The sequence below is a fragment of the Thamnophis sirtalis genome, unplaced genomic scaffold (genome assembly GCF_051295495.1).
Source record: "Thamnophis sirtalis isolate CommonGarterSnake01/CBP01778 unplaced genomic scaffold, rThaSir2_p1.2 scaffold_14, whole genome shotgun sequence".
Classification (NCBI taxonomy): domain Eukaryota; kingdom Metazoa; phylum Chordata; class Lepidosauria; order Squamata; family Natricidae; genus Thamnophis; species Thamnophis sirtalis.
This window is the reverse complement of record NW_028261394.1, coordinates 9,800,775-9,821,746: the sequence shown is the minus strand read 5'-3', so window position 1 is coordinate 9,821,746 and position 20,972 is coordinate 9,800,775. Positions and strand designations below refer to the sequence as shown.

General features: G+C 43.5%; 1 protein-coding gene across 1 annotated transcript in view; it reads right to left on the bottom strand.

Annotated features, from left to right (window-relative positions):
- SNX29 (sorting nexin 29) overlaps window positions 1–20,972 on the bottom strand; it is a 179,834-nt gene that overhangs the window by 64,298 nt on the left and 94,564 nt on the right. Inside the window, exons 17-18 of the mRNA XM_087728460.1 lie at window positions 18,171–18,226; window positions 17,802–17,883 (exon numbers count right to left, since the gene is read on the bottom strand). Of these exons, the coding sequence (XP_087584586.1) occupies window positions 17,802–17,883; window positions 18,171–18,226 (138 nt within the window). The remainder of the gene's footprint in view (window positions 1–17,801; window positions 17,884–18,170; window positions 18,227–20,972) is intronic.

Sequence of the window (20,972 nt, the reverse complement as noted above, 5' to 3'; positions counted from 1 at the left end):
CTAGATGTCACACTCTATCCCATGTCTACTACCAGAACTGCCTCGCAAATTATGACACAGGCTTCCTGTCCCAAAGAGCCCTTGGCAACTGGCCCTTCTCTGCCCTTCGTCGTTTTGTCTCATCCCTCATTTATCTTCATAACAAGGAGTTGGCAAGTGAAACTCATTGCGTGGGACGGATTCAGTTCCCAGGACACTGGCAATGCAGAAGACAATCCAGAGAGAGCCTCCTGTACTTGAGAGACCGCCTTCTGCCGATTACCTCCCTCCGACCGATAAGATCGCACAGACTGGGCCTCCTCCGAATCCCATCCGCCAGTCAATGTCGACTGGCGACTACACGGAGGAGAGCCTTTTCTGTTGCAGCTCCGACCCTGTGGAACGATCTCCCCGTTGAGATACGCACCCTCACCACCGTCCAGGCCTTCCGCGCAGCCCTCAAGACCTGGCTCTCCCAACAGGCCTGGGGATAAGTCCTTAATTTGCCCCACCCGAGTGTTGAATGTAGAATGCATGTTGTGTTTTTACTACTTATTTTGTTTATATATTGTTTATTTTGTATTGTACCCCCTCCCTAATGGTTGTAAGCCGCCCTGAGTCCCCTCAGGGAAAAGGGCGGCCTATAAATCTTAATAAAATACCTAAAAAAAAACAAAAAAAAACTCCTCACTGGTGTAAGGACTGAAGATTCTATAAGTGTTTCCTCCTTTTGGGGTGAGGGTACCATTTTTCAAGAGGCAAAGCCCACATGTGTTGGAACAAGAGTGGCCAGATAAGTATTCCAGAGTATGTAGAGAAAGAAAGAAAGAAAGAAAGAAAGAAAGAAAGAAAGAAAGAAAGAAAGAAAGAAAGAAAGGAGGGAGGGAGGGAGGGAGGGAGGGAGGGAGGGAGGGAATACTGACTGATGCAGCATAAATAATGGATAAATAATAGGATGATGCCTTTATTAGCGATCTATTAAACAAGAAAGGAAGGAGGGAGGGAGACCGAGAGAGAAGAAAGAAAGAAAGAAAGAAAGAAAGGAAGGAAGGAAGGAAGGAAGGAAGGAAGGAAAAAAGAAAGAAAGAGGAAGGAAGGAAGAAGGAAATATTGACTGGTGCAGCATAAATAATGGATAAATAATAGGATGATGCCTTTATTAGCGATCTATTAAACAAGAAAGGAAGGAGGGAGGGAGACCGAGAGAGAAGAAAGAAAGAAAGAAAGAAAGAAAGAAAGGAAGGAAGGAAGGAAGGAAGGAAGGAAGGAAGGAAGGAAAAAAGAAAGAAAGAGGAAGGAAGGAAGAAGGAAATATTGACTGGTGCAGCATAAATAATGGATAAATAATAGGATGATGCCTTTGTTAGCAATCTATTAAACAAGAAAGGAAGGAAGGAGGGAGGGAGAGAGGGAGGGAGAGAAGAAAGAATGAATGAAAGAAAGAAAGAAAGAAAAAGGAAGGAAGGAAGGAAATACTGACTGATGCAGCATAAATAATGGATTAATAATAGGATGATGCCTTTGTTAGCAATCTATTAAACAAGAAAGGAAGGAAGGAAGGAGGGAGGGAGAGAGAGAGGGAGGGAGAGAAGAAAGAAAGAAAGAAAGAAGGAAGGAAATACCGACGGATGTAGCATAAATAATGCATAAATAATAGAATGATGGATGATGCCTTTGTTAGCAATCTATTAAACAAGAAAGGAAGGAAGGAAGGAAGGAGGGAGGGAGAGAGAGAGAGGGAGGGAAGAAAGAAAGAAAGAAAGAAAGAAAGAAAGAAAGAAAGAAAGAAAGAAGAAGGAAGGAAGGAAATACCGACGGATGTAGCATAAATAATGCATAAATAATAGGATGATGGATGATGCCTTTGTTAGCAATCTTTTAAACAATCTTAAACTCAAAGGGTGATGTAAGAAGGATGAGAGTTGTTCAGTAGTCAGACTAAGTCCAAGAATGACAGAGAACAATTCAGCCAGCATTCAGTTCTTAATTCGTAGGCAGAGAAATAGACAGAATCTTGCCAGTATAAATCTATATTACCCTCATTCTAACCAATACTGTATACCCTGGGAGAATCTAGGGAGCGGCTCTCCAGACTCTCTATCTGCTATTTGTTTCTGGGCTGGCTGCCTCTTATCTCACCACCACCACCCCTTTCCAGAATGTGCTCCTTTCTTCCTGGACAATTGCCGCTTCGCCGTAATCCATCATGCCAACTCCCCTCCATGGGCATCATCACTCCCACTCAGTAATAGAGAACCTCTTCTTCGCTTCTAACTTTCAAAACAGACCCTCCAATTCTTAGCCATGGAAGCCAAGTATGACTTGAGCTAGGAAGGTCTGATTAATCCACGCCAATCCACTTGCAGGAAAGCAGACAAGAGGCAACTAAACAGTGGTGGGTTTCAAAAATTTTTCGAAACCTACTCTGTGGGTGTGGCCTCCTTTGTGGGAGTGGTTTGCCAGCCATGTGACCTGGTGGGAGTGGCTTGCCAGCCATGTGTTCTCTCTCTCTCTCTCTCTCTCTCTCTCTCTCTCTCTCTCTCTCTCCTTCGTCTCTCTGTCCCTTTTTCCTTTTTTTTTCATCTCTCTCTCACTTTTTCTTTCCTTTTTTCTTTTTTTATTTATTTCTTTCTTCCTTTCTTTCTCTTTCTCTTCCTCTCTCTGTGTGAGTCTGTGTGTGTGTGTCAGTGGTGGGTTTCAAAAAAAATTTGGACCCTCTTCTGTAGGTGTGGCCTGCTTTCTGGGTCCACTGGTGGAACCTCTTCTAACCGGTTCGGTAGATTTGACGAACCGGTTCTACCGAACTGGTGCGAACCGGTAGGAACCCACCTCTGACGCCAATCCACTTGCAGGAAAGCAGACAAGAGGCAACTAACGTTATGGATATCCAGATTAGAAACGGAGTGCTTCGCGACACTGTTCCTCCCCTTGTTTATTTTCCACTCCGGAAGACCCAAGATGGCTGAAGTTTATCACCTGTCCCTTGTGCTGTCTCCTCTGGCTTACCATTCCAGTCTCATTTCACAACAAGCTTCCTTTGACTGTTCCTTCTCCGCTTAACAGCGGGGAGAGCCAATTCCCCTAATGAGGTGCAGACAAAGAAGCCAAGATACCCACCGAATAAAATATACAGCTATCTATGGGGGGTGAAAAAAACGACAACGGTAGTAATCTGATGACAATTTACATCTAAACGAGGGCACTAGATTTCAAAAAGCCATAAAGCACAGCAATGCAAATTACAGGGCTATTTTCAAGCAATAGAGATGCACCAATAAAAAATGAATTAATCTTTAAAAAACCTGGCAGTTCTACCGCAACAGGGAAAATTAAAAGAGATTAAAGTGCTCTCCATAATTCCGGCCCCTGCTTTAGCCAAACTAGGGGGAAAGTTCGATGGGGACTTGGAAATGTTCTCTTTTTTTTATTCACTGGATAATTTGGCTCGGTGACTTTAAGCCATTAAGCAAAACAAAAACCTCGATCAGATGTATTCTTGTTTTATTTTTATTTATGCAGTGTTGATGTTGCCCAACCAAATCTGGGAGGCTCGCCATAATCAAAAACAACGTAGATTTTCAACACACTTTAGCCCAAAGTTTGGAGGATATGTTTGGGTAAAAGGTAATGTTTCCCCACGGACATATGTGCTAGTCGTTCCCGACTCTAGGGGGCGGTGCTCATCTCCGTTTCAAAGCTGAAGAGCCAGCGCTATCCGAAGACGTCTCCGTGGTCATGTGGCCGGCAAGACTAAATGCCGAAGGCGCACGGAACACTGTTACCTTCCCACCAAAGGTGGTTCCTATTTTTCTACTTGCATTTCTTACATGCTTTCGAACTGCTAGGTTGCCAGAAGCTGGGACAAGTAACAGGAGCTCACTCTGATACGCGGTGCTAGGGATTCGAACCGCTTAAATGCCAACCTTTCTGATCGACAAGCTCAGGGTCTGAGCCACTGAGCCACCATGTCCCTTAGTTCCCCCCCCCCGCCACTCCATAGTTAGATTCTTTTGTCTTTTTTCTTGCTTTCCTTCCCCAAAGGTAGGTGCGTCTTATACTTCGGATCGTCTTATACTCCAAAAAATACGGTAACTTGGCATGTGATCTGGTTCTCCTGTGGTCCCCAATCTCAGAACTGGACTCTTGGCAGAAGCTGGGACAAAACTAATGGGAGCTCACTCTGTTACGTGGCGCTCGGGATTCGAACCGCCGAACTGCTGACCTTCCTGATTGACAAGCTCAGCATCTTAGCCACTGAGCCACGGCGTCCTTCTCTATGGAGAATACTTCATATCTAAAACAGAATGTTCAAGTTTCTAGTCCATATAGCAGCTTACTAAATGACCGTTTGAAGCATCTTTTGGAACAACCTTCACACGCAGGCTGAAGGCAAATTCATCCAGGATCCCCTCCTAAGCAAGGAGACTAGGAAAGGTGACCAGTTCAGGCTTAATTTTGATTCTCCTTCTTCAGTTTCATATGCTTTTTCTCCATTTCTGGTTCTCCGGGCTTCACCTCCACGACTTAATGGTGCTTAAAGCTGATTTTTTTTTCCACAAAGAGCTCTCTTTATTTAACTTATGCAAATGATAAACAGGAATCTGGGCAGGGGAAAAAAAAAAACCCAGCTCATCTGCAGTGATTTTTCAAGGACTTTTAGAAATAAACAATGACATCATGCAAACATCCCCATCGTTCGGTTGCGACAAAAGCTACCGCTGGTGTTTGCTTTTATATATCTGCAGAAACTTGTTTGGTATCAGAGTCCAGTTCTGAGATTGGGGACCACAGGAGAACCAGATCACATGCCAAGTTACCGTATTTTTTGGAGTATAAGACGCTCCGAAGTATAAGACGCACCTACCTTTTGGGAAGGAAAGCAAGAAAAAAGGCAAAAGAGTTTAACTATGGGGGGGGGGGGACTAAGGGACATGGTGGCTCAGTGGCTCAGACCCTGAGCTTGTCGATCAGAAAGGTCGGCATTTAAGTGGTTCAAATCCCTAGTAACGGAGTGAGCTCCCGTGACTTGTCCCAGCTTCTGCCAACCTAGCAGTTCGAAAGCACGTAAAAAATGCAAGTAGAAAAATAGGAGCCACCTTGGGTGGGAAGGGAACAGCGTCCCGTGCGCCTTCGGCGTTGAATCATGCCGGCCACATGACCATGGAGACGTCTTCGGACAGCGCTGGCTCTTCGGCTTTGAAACAGAGATGAGCACCGCCCCCTAGAGTCAGGAACGACTAGCACATATGTGCATGGGGAGCCTTTACCTTTTACCCAAACATATCCTCCAAACTTTGGGCTTAAAGTGTGTTGAAAATCTACGTTGTTTTTTGATTATGGCGAGCCTCCCAGATTTGGTTGGGCAACATCAACACTGAATAAATAAAAATAAAAATACATCTGATCGTGGTTTTTGTTTTGCTCAACGGCTTATGTGCGAGGGGAACCTTTACCTTTACCTTATTGGAGGGGGGGACGGACACTGGGAGTATCTCTTGAGTTTACCCCCTCCCATTCTCTCCATAGAAATGTTTTGTGGCTTCCCTAAGAGAAAACCAAGGTGAATTGGCTTTTTAAGGCTCTCTTCTAAAGTGGAAAGCAAAATGGGGGGGGAAACCCAGACACAAATTACATTTTGACACAGCTGCAAGTCTTTTATGTGGCCTTTGAAAAGGGTCTAGTTTTTTGGGGGGAGGGGGGTGGGGTGGTGGGGGAGAAAGATCCTGCAATAATCATTTCCAAAGAATGAAAACAAACAGAGCTCTGGACTGTTTGAGAGAGATGAGCGATGCTTCCTTTCATTCCTTCCTATTGCTTTAGCATGGCTATAATATTAATTATGAACAATATAATATACCAGCAAATGCACCTTTCCACACAAGCACGGAAATCAACAAACCCGGTCATTTTATGACCTGCTTCCTTCCAGATACAGGTTCATAAGAGCCGGCCTGAGGCAGGGGTGAAATTCAGCAGGTTCTGACCAGTTCTGGAGAATCGGTATCGGAAATTTTGAGTAGTTCAGGGAACCGGCAAACGCCACCTCTGGCTGGCCCCAGAGTGGGGCGGGAATGGAGATTTTACAGTATCCTTCCCCCAGGAATGAGGAGGGACTGGGGATTTTGCAGTATCCTTCCCCAAGGAGTGAGGAGGGACTTTTGCAGTATCCTTCCCCCAGGAATGAGGAGGGAATGGAGATTTTGCAGTATCCTTCCCCCAGGAATGAGGAGGGACTGGGGATTTTGCAGTATCCTTCCCTCAGGAATGAGGAGGGAATGGAGATTTTACAGTATCCTTCCCCCAGGAATGAGGAGGGACTGGGGATTTTGCAGTATCCTTCCCCAAGGAGTGAGGAGGGACTTTTGCAGTATCCTTCCCCCAGGAATGAGGAGGGAATGGAGATTCTGCAGTATCCTTCCCCCAGAAATGAGGAGGGAATGGAGATTTTGCAGTATCCTTCCCTCAGGAATGAGGAGGGAATGGAGATTCTGCAGTATCCTTCCCCCAGGAATGAGGAGGGAATGGAGATTTTGCAGTATCCTTCCCCCAGGAATGAGGAGGGAATGGAGATTTTGCAGTATCCTTTCCCCAGGAATGAGGAGGGAATGGAGATTCTGCAGTATCCTTCCCCCAGGAATGAGGAGGGAATGGAGATTTTACAGTATCCTTCCCCCAGGAATGAGGAGGGAATTTTGCAGTATCCTTTTATCCTTACCACAGAAGCGGTGGTAAAAAGAATTGAATTTCACCACTGACCGGTACATTGTTCTGGGGCCCATGGAGCTCAAAGGGGGCCCATGAACGGGAACATTTTTAAAAGATTTTTTTACAAAACCATATTTTTAAAAAGAAAAACAATATTGGATATATACTTCATACTCTATACTTTGTGTGTATTACAAAAGCGCCTTGCAGCCTCGTTCGACCTAATCCCCTATGAATCGGTGAACCGCTAATTGATGTAATTGATTGCATTTTAATTTCATTACTTATTTATTTGCAAGTTTGCAAGTTGGGTTTCATTTCGTTTATGGATCTATTTCATATTTCATCCCAGTTTAGGAAACGGTTATGAGATATCATCTCAAACAATCTGGAGCTCAAAAAATGCTGTAAATGTACAATTGGGACCTTATTGATTTATGTGTCCATGTGTAGGTGAGGGGGTTCATACTAGCCTCCCTCCAGCACTTAATAATCCTCTTGGCATCCCCGCTTAAGAGATAAATTAAAACCTTCTGCGCATTTGTTTGGGGGGGGGGGAAACACACACACACACACAACCCTTTGGATATGTAAGCAGAAGCGTGGATTAAAGCTGCGATTTAAGGATGATTGAGCTACCAATTGCTATCAGCGTTAATGAGGCTATATTACACCCAGAATTGGAAATCGCCTTAATTAGTAGCTGCCAGGGGAACACAATGGGAAGACTGGGATATCCCTTCTCTCTAGGTTTCTGAGCTGCCCAAGGCATAGCAGACAACAGGAAGCTGGGAGAGATACAGGTCCAACCTTGAATTAATGAGAAATTTCCTGCAAGTGAGAACAATTAACCAGTGGAATGGCTCGCCTTCAGAAGTGGTGGGTGGTGGAGGTTTTTAAGAGACTGGGCAGCCATTTGTCCAGAATGATATAGGGCTGTGTTGGCAAACCTATGGCACGCATGCCACAGGTGGCACACAAGAGCCCTCTCTGCAGGCAGGCAAGCCATCGCCCCAGCTGAGCTCCACCGCGCATGCACACACGCCTCCCTCCAGCCAGCAGATTTTTGGGTCTCTGTTGCACATGCGCAAGGGGCAGGGCACATGCAGGAGACGTGCATACATGCTCGGGGGGGCCAAGTGTCCATGCACAGGAAGAGCACGGGGATGCAACGCCACGTTCCCCACCCACCCACGACCCATTTTTGGTCCCAATAGTTTAGTTTAGTGTTTAGTTTAGTTTAGTTTAGTTTAGTTTAGTTTAGTTTAGTGTTTAGTTTAGTTTAGTTTAGTTTAGTTTAGTTTAGTTTAGTTTAGTTTAGTTTAGTTTAGTTTAGTTTAGTTTAGTTTAGTTTAGTTTAGTTTAGTTTAATGAAATTTGTATGCCGCCCACTCCCATTGGGACTCTGGGCGGCTCACAGGCAAGATAAAAGCATTTTTTTAAAAATTTAAAAATAAGAAATACAATATTAAAATTAACACAACATCCATTCTGTCCAAGAGGGGCTGGATATTAGTCAACAGCCCCAGGTCTGCCGGAACAGCCAGGTCTTGGTGGCTTTACGGAAGGCCGGGAGAGTGGTGAGGGTCCGGATCTCTACGGGTAGTTCGTTCCACAGGGCCGGCGCACCTACAGAGAAGGCCCTTCCCCGAGGGGCCGCCAGCCGGCATTGTCCGCAGTAGGCTGCAGGGAGGCCTACTAGAATGAAGGAGTATTCGATTTTATTTATTGATATAAAAATAATAAAGGGAGGATGTAAATAAATACATAAATAAAATCCTGCCCTTTATTCCTGCATGCTGTCTTTCTGGTTCTTCAATAGTCACCCTGGCTTGAGATAATGGGAGTTGTAGTACAAGGTCTCAGGAGGGTAGGGAAAAACTGTTGTTTTGATAACAACACAATTTATTCAAGCTCTGTAGATCTGTGGAGTGTTGTTGTTGTTGTTTTTGAACGTGTTTTCTAAGGGACAAATTAATCTTGTTGAGGCTTTCCTTTTTTAAAAAAAAGGAATTTGTACTTAAATGCGAAATTGGGGAGGGGGGAATCAGTGAACAGTTAACCGGTCCTATTTTCATCTCTCCAGGCATTGGATAAGGTTGCATTCTCACACCTCTATTATTTAATTTATATGTTAATTATGTTGTTAAAAGCTACAAAGGAGCTGCTTTCCCCCCCTCCCACTTCCCCCCCCTTTTTTCTCTACTGTTCACCTAGACCAGAAACTAACAGGGGATGATACATTTCTCCTTTCCCAGAATCACACATGCCTCTGATACTTTTTGCAGAACTGCAAATTAAAAGAGAACAGAATAACAAGAGTTAGAAGGGACCTTCTAGGTCATCTAGTCCAACCCACACCCCGGCGCGAAGCAGGAGACCCTACACTGTTTCTGACAGATGGCAGTCCAATCTCTTCATGAAAGCCTCCAGGGATGAAGCTTCCACAACTTCCAAAGGCAACTTCTGTTCCATGGGTTGATTGTTCTCACTGTCAGGAAATTTCTCCTTATTTCCAGGTTGAATCTCTCCTTGGTCAGTTTCCATCCATTATTCCTTGTCTGGCCTTCGGGTGCTTTGGAAAACAGCTTGACCCCCTCCTCTCTGGGGCAACCCTTCAAATATTGGAAGACTGCCCTCATGTCTCCCACGGTCCTTGGTGTTGTAACTTCAAACGGTCACTAAACAAACTATTGCAAGTTGAGGACGATCTGTATTTATTTATTTCTCACCTTTCTTATTTTTACCAGGAACTCAAGGCAGAGAACATATCCAATACACCTTCCTTCCCGCGAGCACAGTAACCACAATGCAATATTGTAGGCGACCTCTGCTCACATTGCTGGGAGTTTGATTCCTTCAAACCTGACCGGTCAAGGTTGACTCAGCCTTCCATCCTTCCAAGGTCAGTAAAATAAGGACCCAGATTGTTGTTGGGGCAATATGCTGACTCTGTAAACCACTTAGAGAGGGCTGTAAAGCACTGTCAAACAGTAAATAAGTCTAAGCGCTATTCCTATTGCGGCTTTCTTCACAACAACAACTCTGAGAAGTGAATTAGGCTGAGAGACAGTGACTGGATCAAGATTGCTCCACTAGCTTTGATGCCTAAGGCAGATCTAGAACTCAGCATCTCCTGGTGATTGGGTTAACATCACCCAGCCAGCTTTGATGCCTAAGGCAAGGCTTGTTGTTGCTGTTAGTTGTGAAGTTGTATCCGACCCATCGCGACCCCATGGACAATGTTCCTCCAGGCCTTCCTGTCCTCTACCATCCTCTGCAGTCTATTTAAGCTCATGCCAACTGCTTGGGTGACTCCATCCAGCCACCTCCTTCTCTGTCGTCCCCTTCTTCTTTTGCCCTCCATTGTTCCCAGCATTAGGCTCTTCTCCAGGGAGTCCTTCCTTCTTATTAGGTGGCCAAAGTTTTTGAGTTTCCTCTTCAGGATCTGGCCTTCTAAAGAGCAGTCAGGGTTGACCTCTAGGACTGATCGGTTGGATGGCCTTGCAGTCCAAGGGACTCGCAGGAGTCTTCTCCAGCACCAGAGTTCAAAAGCCTCCATTCTTTGGTGCTCAGTCTTTCTTATCGTCCAACTTTCACAGCCATACATTGCAACTGGAATTGCAAGTCTAGAACTCACCAACTCCTGGTGATTGGGTTAAATTCACCTAGCTGGCTTTCATGCCTAAGGCAGGACTAGAATTCACCATCTCCTGGCTTCTAGCTGGGGCCTCAACCACAAGACAAAACTGCACACTCTACGGCATAATCATCGGTAGGCTGACCTGCAAGAGCCAAGGGAGGTTTCTTTCTATTGCCTCTACCAAGAAAACAGCCAGGAAGAAAACATCTGAAATCCAAACTAGGTTCGAGCCATTCAAAATATGAAGAGGAAGAATAACTGAACCCAGAATTAAATCCAAGATTGCTTTGCTGGATTAGCCAGAAATAGCTCATTGCCTTCAGCAACGCAAATTCTAGGCCTGGAGCTGTCCAGGGTACTGAAGCTTCAGCATGACTTCAGCATGGATATTAGATAGTCCTGGATTTATCAGCCATTGATTTATCTGCCATTTGAAGTGAATAACAGCACTGGAAGGAAAAATGACTTATGTCCAATCCTTACACTTATGACCATGGCATCAACCTGACATTATATGATGAAAGGATGCTTGGCAACTATCATGTAATTAAGACGGTGGCAGCCTCTTGGGATTCATGGGATCCTCATTTGCAACCTTCCAAGAAGCCAAGTCAATGGAAGAAGCCAGATTTGCTTAACAACCATGTGATTCACTTAACAACTGCAGTGATTCGCTTAACAATCATGGCTGTAAAATCCAGCGCAGCTCACTGAACAATGGAAATTTTGGTTCCAATTGTGGTGATAAATCAAGGACTACCTTTACAGAAAGTTCAAATGCTTCGTGTCATTTCTACTTAACGGCGCTACACTTCAGCTGCTACACTTACAAGTAAAGTAACTTTTTCGCCTGTGCTGAAATTTAGCAATGGTATCAGGAATTATCCCCATCTGCGCTACACGTACACTTGTTAAAAATATGTATACCTTACAAACATACCTCTACTGTAAACTGTTACTGTATAAAATCCTCCCTCAAACAATATTACAAAGTGCGTCTATGTTCCCAATAATTTATCAATGTTTGATATGTCAACACCTGCCCACTGAAGGGGACTATTAAATTTACTATAGTGTCTGTGGAAGATTTGCGGAGGAGGTGAAACCTGACTCAGAAGCAAATGAGACTGTAAACACAGATATGTCCACAAGAATTATTTGGTTCCTGCCAAAACATTAAGTAGGCTTCTGGTAGCTATCACCACCTAGAGGTTAGTTGTAAATGAAACTTTGAAGTGTCTCTCCAAGAAAGTTCAATAGAAACCTTGATTCGCCGCAAAAGAAGTCCAAGAAATGTTCTCAACAGCCAGTCACCAGGAACAACAGAAGCAAGAGCAAATGAAACAAGAGCAAATATTGGCTCGAAAAGGTAAACACTCCTTCTGGGCCGGAGACTGAGCTTAAACTGGGAGGTCAGTGGAGGAATGGAGGTGTGGCCTCAAGATTTACCTCAGTCTCCAGGGCAAAAGGGCTGTGTTAATACCCATGTGTGACTCCTCCCATGCCCCACTTCGGAAACAATCCAACTTCCAAAGATACAGAGAAGAGGCCCAGCCTATCGGCCCTTAATGCTTTATTTGCCACCGAGCCAAGATATGATTTCTTTGATTTGGTTTTATTGGGCTGCAGAGCTTAGCCACTGTAGTTTATAAACTCTGAGTTATGACTTAGTGCTTGGAGAACTGAATCCATTCTGCCTTCTTTCACAAATCACAATTAAGCAGATCGTAGCTTAATGATCACAGGCAACACATAAACCAGATTGAAGGAGACATGGCGTATAGAAAGATTATCCATATTCCCTGTATTTGATAGATCAACCAAGCCAAGATTTACAGAATGGCTGCAGCCGCACAACGCATAAACAACCTTCAATCATTGTTTATGGATTATAATGAACTTGGCCTAGACAATGCACTACATCAAAGCCAAGGAGCCTAACCATGTTCAGATTTAAAAAGCTGGACAATCTTTCCAGTAATACATCCAATTTCAGAGCAACAAAGAAATGGCCGACTTAAGTCCTGCTGATAATCTTCTGGCTGGAAGACCAGTGGGTGACTTTGATGTTTGGGTCGAAGCCAAGAGCTTGAAGATGCCGAGTGTCTTCCCCGGGCTTAAAGTCAGCTTATCTCCAAGTACTTGCAAAACAATTTGCACACTGTCATTCCTGTAGACAAGCAATGTGGAAACACGCACGAGGAAAGGAAGCAAACATTCCCCCCCACACACACACACACCCTCTTATCGGTGACCCGAGGATGACAGTTTGCCAAGCCTCAAATACTAAATGTGTTCTTGCCTCATTAAAAGAAGATAATTGCAACGCAATGGAATATGCTGGCACATATGTTTTTCCTGCTTAACTACCAGCGAAGTATTTTGGTTTCAATATGGAAAAAAAATAAACGATGCATAGAGGGGAGGGGGCTGGAAGAGGCTTTCCTTTTTCAAAGTTATCACAGCGCTGGAAAAAAAAACAAAGCGACTTAGAACTGATCCTCAAACTTGACAATCATTGCAGCATCCCGAACAGTCACAGGATCAACATTGGGTGCTTGGCAATCAGTATGTATTCAGTCAGTCCTAGAGGAGATCAAACCTGACTGCTATTTAGAAAGTCAGATCCTGAAGAGGAAACTCAAAGACTTGGGCCACCTAATGAGAAGGAAGGACTCCCTGGAGAAGAGCCTCATGCTGGGAACGATAGAGGGCAAAAGAAGAAGGACTGCAAGGCCATCCACCCGGTCAGTCCTAGACGAGATCAACCCTGACTGCTCTTTAGAAAGCCAGATCCTGAAGAGGAAACTCAAAGACTTTGGCCACCTAATGAGAAAGAAGGATTCCCTGGAGAAGAGCCTCATGCTGGGAACGATAGAGGGCAAAAGAAGAAGGGGACGGCAGAGAAGGAGGTGTGGATGATGGAGTCACCGAAGCAGCAGGCATGAGCTTCAATGGACTCCAGGGGATGGTAGAGGACAGGAAGTCCTGGAGGAACATTGTCCATGGGGTTGCGATGGGTCGAACACGACTTCACAACAAACAACAACAATGTATTCATGATCAGGGGTGGGTTGCTGCCAGCATTACTGCTACTTTGCTTTATGCGCTTTTCCACTGCACATTGCTTGCTACATGCAGTTGCATGTAAATTGTTCTGTGCATGCGCAGGACATTATAAAATGACAAGAAAAAACCATGTTGGCAATGGCATGGGTGACCGGGGAACCAATTCGGGGGCCCAGAAATGGAAAAACAAATTAATTCCAAGCGAAGATGAAATAATAAGAAAGGTTATGGACTGTGCTGAAATGGACAAACTAACTAAAGAAATCCAGGGAAAAGAAGAATCAGAATTCTACCAGACATGGGATAAATGGTATAGGTGGATGGAGGAAAAGAAACAAGAATCAATGAAGGAATATATCAAAACTCAAAAAATAATAGCTATGAGTAAAATAAGAGGGACTGTGAAATCCAAATGAAATACAATAGAAGGGGAAATAATATAAGGTGAGCGGTATCGATTGATGATTGCTATTATAAAGAACAGGAAGTTCCTGTTCGTATTGTATTGTGTAAATGTGGTATACGTCTAGGTTTTGTGTGTGTGTGTATTTTACATGTTGGTTAATAAAAAAATTTTAAAAAATAAAAATAAAATACGAAAAGGGTTGTTCTTATACCCATCTAAGACATTGAGAAAAGACACACACAGAAAAAAAATGACAAAAAAACCCCATGTTGGCAATGGGGTGGGTGACTGGGGAACCAATTCCAAGAGCCGAGGTGGCGTAGTGGTTAAATGCAGCACTGCAGGCTACTTCAGCTGACTGCAGTTCTGCAGTTCGGCTGTTCAAATCTCACCGGCTCAAAGGTTGACTCAGCCTTCCAGCCTTCCGAGGTGGGTAAAATGAGGACCCGGATTGTTGGGGGCAATATGCTGACTCTGTAAACCGCTTAGAGAGGGCTGAAAGCCCTATGAAGCGGTATATAAATCTAACTGCTATTTCTATTGCTAATTCAGGGGCGTGGCCAGCCTGCCATCCTTACCGGTTCGATGACCCAGTCGCAATTGCCAGTACCGGTTCGCCTGAACCGGTGCGAACTGGTAGCAACCCACCTCTGTTCATGATGGTTGCATCATCCCCATCCTCCTGCCACGTGTGAACTTCTCAGCCAGCTTCCAACAAGCAAACTCAATTGGGGGGGGGGGGGAGAGAGCCAAATTCACTTAACGACCATGTCATTCGCTTAAATGCAGTGATTCATTTTGCTCCCCATGGTTGTAAAATCAGGTGGGATTCGCTTAATAACTATTTTGCTGAGCAATGGAAATTCTGACCCTAATTGCAGTCACAAGCCGAGGAGTACTTACATTTAAAGCACAGTTTTGTTCTTTCTTTTTTGGGGGGTTTAAATAAATGCTGCCTGTTAATGTCCCTGCCTACAGCATCTCAGGCTTCATCAAAATCCCACTGAATCCCAAAGGAAATTGTCAGGGGGGAAAAAAAAACACACCTTGTCACTTATTTTTCCCCTGGACAGGGAAGCGTATTTAATCAGTGAGTTGCAAAGCAACAGAAACATGCATAACAGAGAACAACACGAGTATCAATTATCCACCTTCCTGCACTTCCAGCAGTAAAGTGAGCTGCAAAAAAACAGTGGAAATGTTTTTAGAAAAGCTATTATTTTGTTTTTCTTTTAGGACATTGTGATCGGATTTACCTGGGGTATTTTGACAGATTTTCCCAGTTGCGATGGATGGCTGTGAAAGTTGGACCATAAGGAAGGCTGAATGCCAAAGAATGGAGGCCTTTGAACTCTGGTGCTGGAGAAAACTCCTGTGAGTCCCTTGGACTGCAAGGCCATCCAACCGGTCAGTCCTAGAGGAGGTCAACCTTAACTGCTCTTTAGAAGGGCAGATCCTGAAGAGGAAACTCAAAGACTTTGGCCACCTAATGAGAAGGAAGGACTCCCTGGAGAAGAGCCTCATGCTGGGAACGATTGAGGGCAAAAGAAGAAGGGGACGGCAGAGAAGGAGGTGGCTGGATGGTCTCACTGAAGCAGTCGGCGTGAGCTTAAATGGACTCCAGGGGACGGTAGAGGACAGGAAGCCCTGGAGGAACGTTGTCCATGGGGTTGCAATGGGTCGGACACAACTTTGCAACTAACAACAAATAATTTTACAGGGGTTTTGTTTTTAGGAAGCAAAACTTTCTGCAGACCCACTCTAATTGGGCCCTCTCAGGACAGGATTGCATCCAAAACACCACAAATGTCTTCCAGTTTTAGATTTTACTTCTTGAAAACAACAGGCAACTCCAAAACACTGATGCATTCTGGAAGGAAGCTAGATTATGGTGTTTTCCAGAATGTTTCATCTATGGGACGTTGAGTTTTGCATGCAGTTAAGTAAACGTGTCCAAAAAGGAATTCTTACCGCAATGAAAGTGTGGAAGGAAGAAATTTTTCTAATGGGGTTGGCCTGACTTTAGAGATATCTAATCAGATTATCTTCCTAATAATATAAAGGGGGAACGTTTCTGGGGGCCCAAATTATTTATGGCTATTTTGCAGTTTTTGTATACAATATCATTAGGATTGCGTAGTGCGCAATAGAGCAAAAAACACAAAGGATAAAGTAGAATCACATAACTAAAGGCCAGCCAATAATTGCACCGTAGGTCACAAATCCATTGATCCATTTGATTGGATCTTTCAAAAATGGCTGTTTACACCTATACACATACAGGTAATCTTTGATTTACAACCACAATTGAGCCCAAAATTTCTGTTGCTAAGCGAGACACTTGTTCATTGAGTTTCGCCCTGTTTTACATCCTTCCTTGGCACCGTTTTTTAAGTGAATTACTGCAATTCGTAACCCGGTTGTTAAGTGAATCCGGATTCCCCATGTTCTTTGTCTCAGGCCTGCAGTCATATTCCTTTTAGATGTTTAGCCTGCCACACTCTCTCTCTTTTTCTTTACTATGCTGTTTCATTCAAGGGGTAGTTGGGAGGGGGACTAGTAAAGAGTAGAATTGTGGAATGTGTTGTTGTCAAAATAAAAACATTCCTTTCTAGAAGCCCAAGGTCATCCTTTGTCTCTGCACCTCTGCACCTGACCAGAACTAGATGGGTGGAAGCTGCCAGCGTGGCAGAGTAAGATTGGACCATGGGATGGACTTGTGGGTGTGGGGACAAGATCATGAACTTTCAACTGGGTGGGAAACCCAGGAAGCTTTCAGATTCGGGTTTTCCACAGTTTGTACCAACGTGTCTCTCTTATTAAATTGGAACTTTGATGAATGCTATGCCTTGAACTCTAATTTAATTCTGGATGATATTTGGAACGCTGACACTTTGCTTGTCAAAAGGTCGTAAAGGGGGTGATTGACCCCGGCAACTGTCGTAAATATGAACCGATTGCCAAGCATTCCAATTCTGATTACGTGACCCCAGTCATAAGTGTGGAAACTGGTCACAAGTCACTTTTTTCAATGCTGTTGTAAGTTTGAGCGGTCGCTAATGAATGGTTGTAAGTTGAGGACTACCTATACGGAAAGCCACACATGGAAGTTGAAGACAATCGCAACCATAATAATTTCTGTGGCTTCTTCGCAATGTCCATACTATGGTATGGTATTGGACCTGGGTACTTGAGAGACCACCTGCTGCCAATTACCTCCAATAGACCGATCAGATCCCACAGATTAGGCTTCCTCCGAATTCCATCCGCCGGCCAATGCCGACTGGTGACTACCCGGAGGAGAGCCTTCTCTGTGGCTGCTCCGACCCTCTGGAACGAGCTCCCCGTGGAGATTCGAACCCTCACCACCCTCCAGGCCTCCCGCAAAGCCCTTAAAACCTGGCTGTTCCGACAGGCCTGGGGCTAAAGAGCTTCTGCCCCCCCCCCCTTCTCGAATGGTATGGTTGTTGTGTGTTTTTAAATTGTGTATTGTTCTGTTTGTCTTTTTTATCCCTTATCTGTACCCCCTTCCCTGACTTGGATTGTGAGCCGCCCTGAGTCCCCTTCGGGGAAAAGGGCGGCATATAAATGCAATAAATTCAATTCAATTCAATTCAATGCTAGGATAGTGACAATCAGTCATCCAATATACCAAGGATGCCAAACCTTTTTCTTATGGCGTGCCAAAATTGTCTGCGCATGTGATACAGCATGCGCATACATGCCCACACCAATTCAATCCTCCCCACCCACTTGAGCATGCATGCCTGACACACACAAACCCACACAAATGGGCTTTGGAGCCTTTCCTGAATCCTGGGGCGGGCGAAAACGGCCTCCCCTGCCCTCCGGAAGCTGAAAATCGGCTGTCCGGCATGCACATGTGCCCCAGAGCTGATGACTGGCGTGCCAGCAAATATGGCCCCACCTGCCACCTGTGGCACGTATGTCATAGGTTTGCCATCACGGCAATATACCCTGGCTGAACAGAACGCTTACTTGATAAACATGAAATGCATTTGCTGCTTTCCCACGGAGAAAGACGGAAGGAATCCAGACGTTTATAAGCGCTCGGTTTGATCTGGGTGACAAAAATAAATAAACAAACAAATAAGTCAGGATATACAAGTCTTGCACGGAAGTACAAACAGGCCGTAAGACAGACTCCGCTGATAGACGCTACCAAATAACCAAAGCTCTTAGGGAAAAGGAACCAAATCAAGAATGCGAATGGGATGTTACAAGATGGGGAATACATTCCCAAAACAGAAAGAACCCCTGAATTATGAATTTACTTCCAAAAAAAAATCACTCTTTTGAAGTCGTTGCGGGAATGAGATGAAGACATCAAACTTTCAAACAACTTACATTTCAAAATCTGACAGGCTCTGATCTTCGGAGGTTTGACTCAGATCTCCGGGAAGCTAAGCAATAACAGGAAGGAAGGAAAAATAAAATTAAACGCTGGGTCTACTATTGTCTTAAAGAGCAGGCATGTGCAGCCTAACCCAGAGCAAACACCCCAAAATTAATTCCTAAATCAAATCGGCCCCTGTCCTATCATTCCCAGGGGGATGACATTTAAATAGAAGTCTCGCCACGGCATGGCCGTTTTATAAATTATTCCCTACCTCTTGGCAAAAACACTTTCTTTTTTTTTAAAAAAAAATAGAATCTTCAAGATCTTTCAAAAGCATGAAAGCAGGAGAGCTGACCATCTTATTGCAAATGGCAGAAACGCTGCAGCAAGGTTCAAAACGTGAGCCTTAAAGAAATGAAGTTTAAATTTAAGATGGTCAATGAAATAAGAATAGAATGGAATAGAATAAAGATAGGATAGGATGTTAGGATAGGATGTTAGGATAGGATAGGATAGGATAGATATATGGAATAAGGATAGGATAGGATAGGATAGGATAGGATAGAATAGATAAGGAGAGAATAGAATAGAGTAGAATAGAGTAGAATAGAATAGAATAGAATAGAATAGAATAGAATAAAGATAGGATAGGATGTTAGGGTAGGATGATAGAATAGGATAGGATAGGATAGGATAGATATATGGAATAAGGATAGGATAAAATAGAATAGAATAAATAAGGAGAGAATAGAGTAGAATAGAGTAGAATAGAATAGAATAAAGATAGGATAGGATGTTAGGATAGGATAGAATAGAATAGAATAGATAAGGAGAGAATAGAATAGAGTAGAATAGAGTAGAATAGAATAGAATAAAGATAGGATAGGATGTTAGGATAGGATGTTAGAATAGGATAGGATAGATATATGGAATAAGGATAGGATAGGATAGGATAGGATAGAATGAATAAGGAGAGAATAGAATAGAATAAAGATAGGATAGGATGTTAGGGTAGGATGATAGGATAGGATAGGATAGATATATGGAATAAGGATAGGATAAAATAGAATAGAATAAATAAGGAGAGAATAGAGTAGAATAGAGTAGAATAGAGTAGAATAGAGTAGAATAGAATAGAATAAAGATAGGATAGGATGTTAGGATAGGATGTTAGAATAGGATAGGATAGGATAGATATATGGAATAAGGATAGGATAGGATAGGATAGGATAGAATGGATGAGAGAATAGACTAGAATAGAATAAAGATAGGATAGGATGTTAGGGTAGGATGTTAGGATATGATAGATATATGGAATAAGGATAGGATAGAATAGAATAGAATGAGAGAGTAGAGTAGAGTAGAATAGAATAGAGTACAGTACAATGCAATGCAATGCAATGCAATGCAATGCAATGCAATGCAATGCAATGCAATGCAATGCAATGCAATGCAATGCAATGCAATACAATACAATACAATACAATACAATACAATACAATACAGCAGAGTGGGAAGGGACCTTGGAGGTCTTCTACTCCAATTCCCTGCTCAGGTAGGAGACCCTATACCATTTCAGACAAATGCTTATCCAATCTCTTCTTAAAAACCTCCAGTGTGGGAGCATTCACAACTTCTGGAGGCCAGTTGTTCCACTGATTAATTGTTCTAAACTGTCAGGAGATTTCTCCTTTAGTTCTAGGTTGCTTCTCTCCTTGATGAGTTTCCATCCATTGCTTCTTGTTAGCTGAAGGTGGTCAATAGCATTGTCTCAATTTGTGAATTTCATTCATGCCCTTTTTAGAATTAATGACTCAGGTGATTAAAACACAAGTGACTTAGGATGCAGCACACTTAACTTGTGGCTAGAAGTACATGGCTTAGGCTCTCTTGATGTGTTAGATCGCCTTAATCTACGTGTCCTCTGGACATTAATAGCTATTATAAAATCATGCGCTTTTTTTCCCAAGCAAGTAGAGCATTTTTAAAAATTGCAGTTATTCCTCTTGATCCTGTCATGATTGCTACTGTACGTGTTCGTTTCAGCTTTTCTTGACAGTCCCCTTAAAAGCTTTTACTCTGGAGTGTGAAAATTATAAAATCAAATTATTTTTCTCCATCATTCCACTAGGATCAAAGTTCTGACTAGATCCTTCAACACATCCTAATACAGCAACATTGGAACTAAATCTTGCCCTCACCGGTTTAATTGGCACGCTAATTAAATTTAATAATTTGCCTCTATTTCTTAAAAGAGATGTATGTACCCATTTAATGGCTATGCCACTGAAAAATGAAGATGGCTTGCAATGAAACAAAAAGACCAGTAACACAATGTTCTCAAAACAAGCCTTCAAGAAATATTGTTAATATTTCACAATATTAAATAGTATTTAATAATTGCAATGTTGTAATCATTCGAAGGGGACGCAGTGGCTCAGTGCCTAAGACGCTGAGCTTGTCCATCAGAAAGGTTGGCAGTTCGGCGGTTCGAATCCCTAGCGCCGCGTAATGGAGTGAGCCCCCATTACTTGTCCCAGCTTCTGCCAACCTAGCAGTTTGAAAGCATGTAAAAATGCAAGTGGAAAAATAGGGACCTCCTTTGGTGGGAATGTAACACCGTTCCTTGCATCTTGGGAGTTGACTCATGCCGGCCACATGACCACGGAGACATCTTCGGACAACGCTGGCTCTTCAGCTTTAAAACGGAGATGAGCACCGCCCCCTAGAGTAGGGAACGACTAGCACATATGTGCGAGGGGAACCTTTACCTTAGCCTTAAACTTACCTACCTGCCTGCTTGCTTGCCA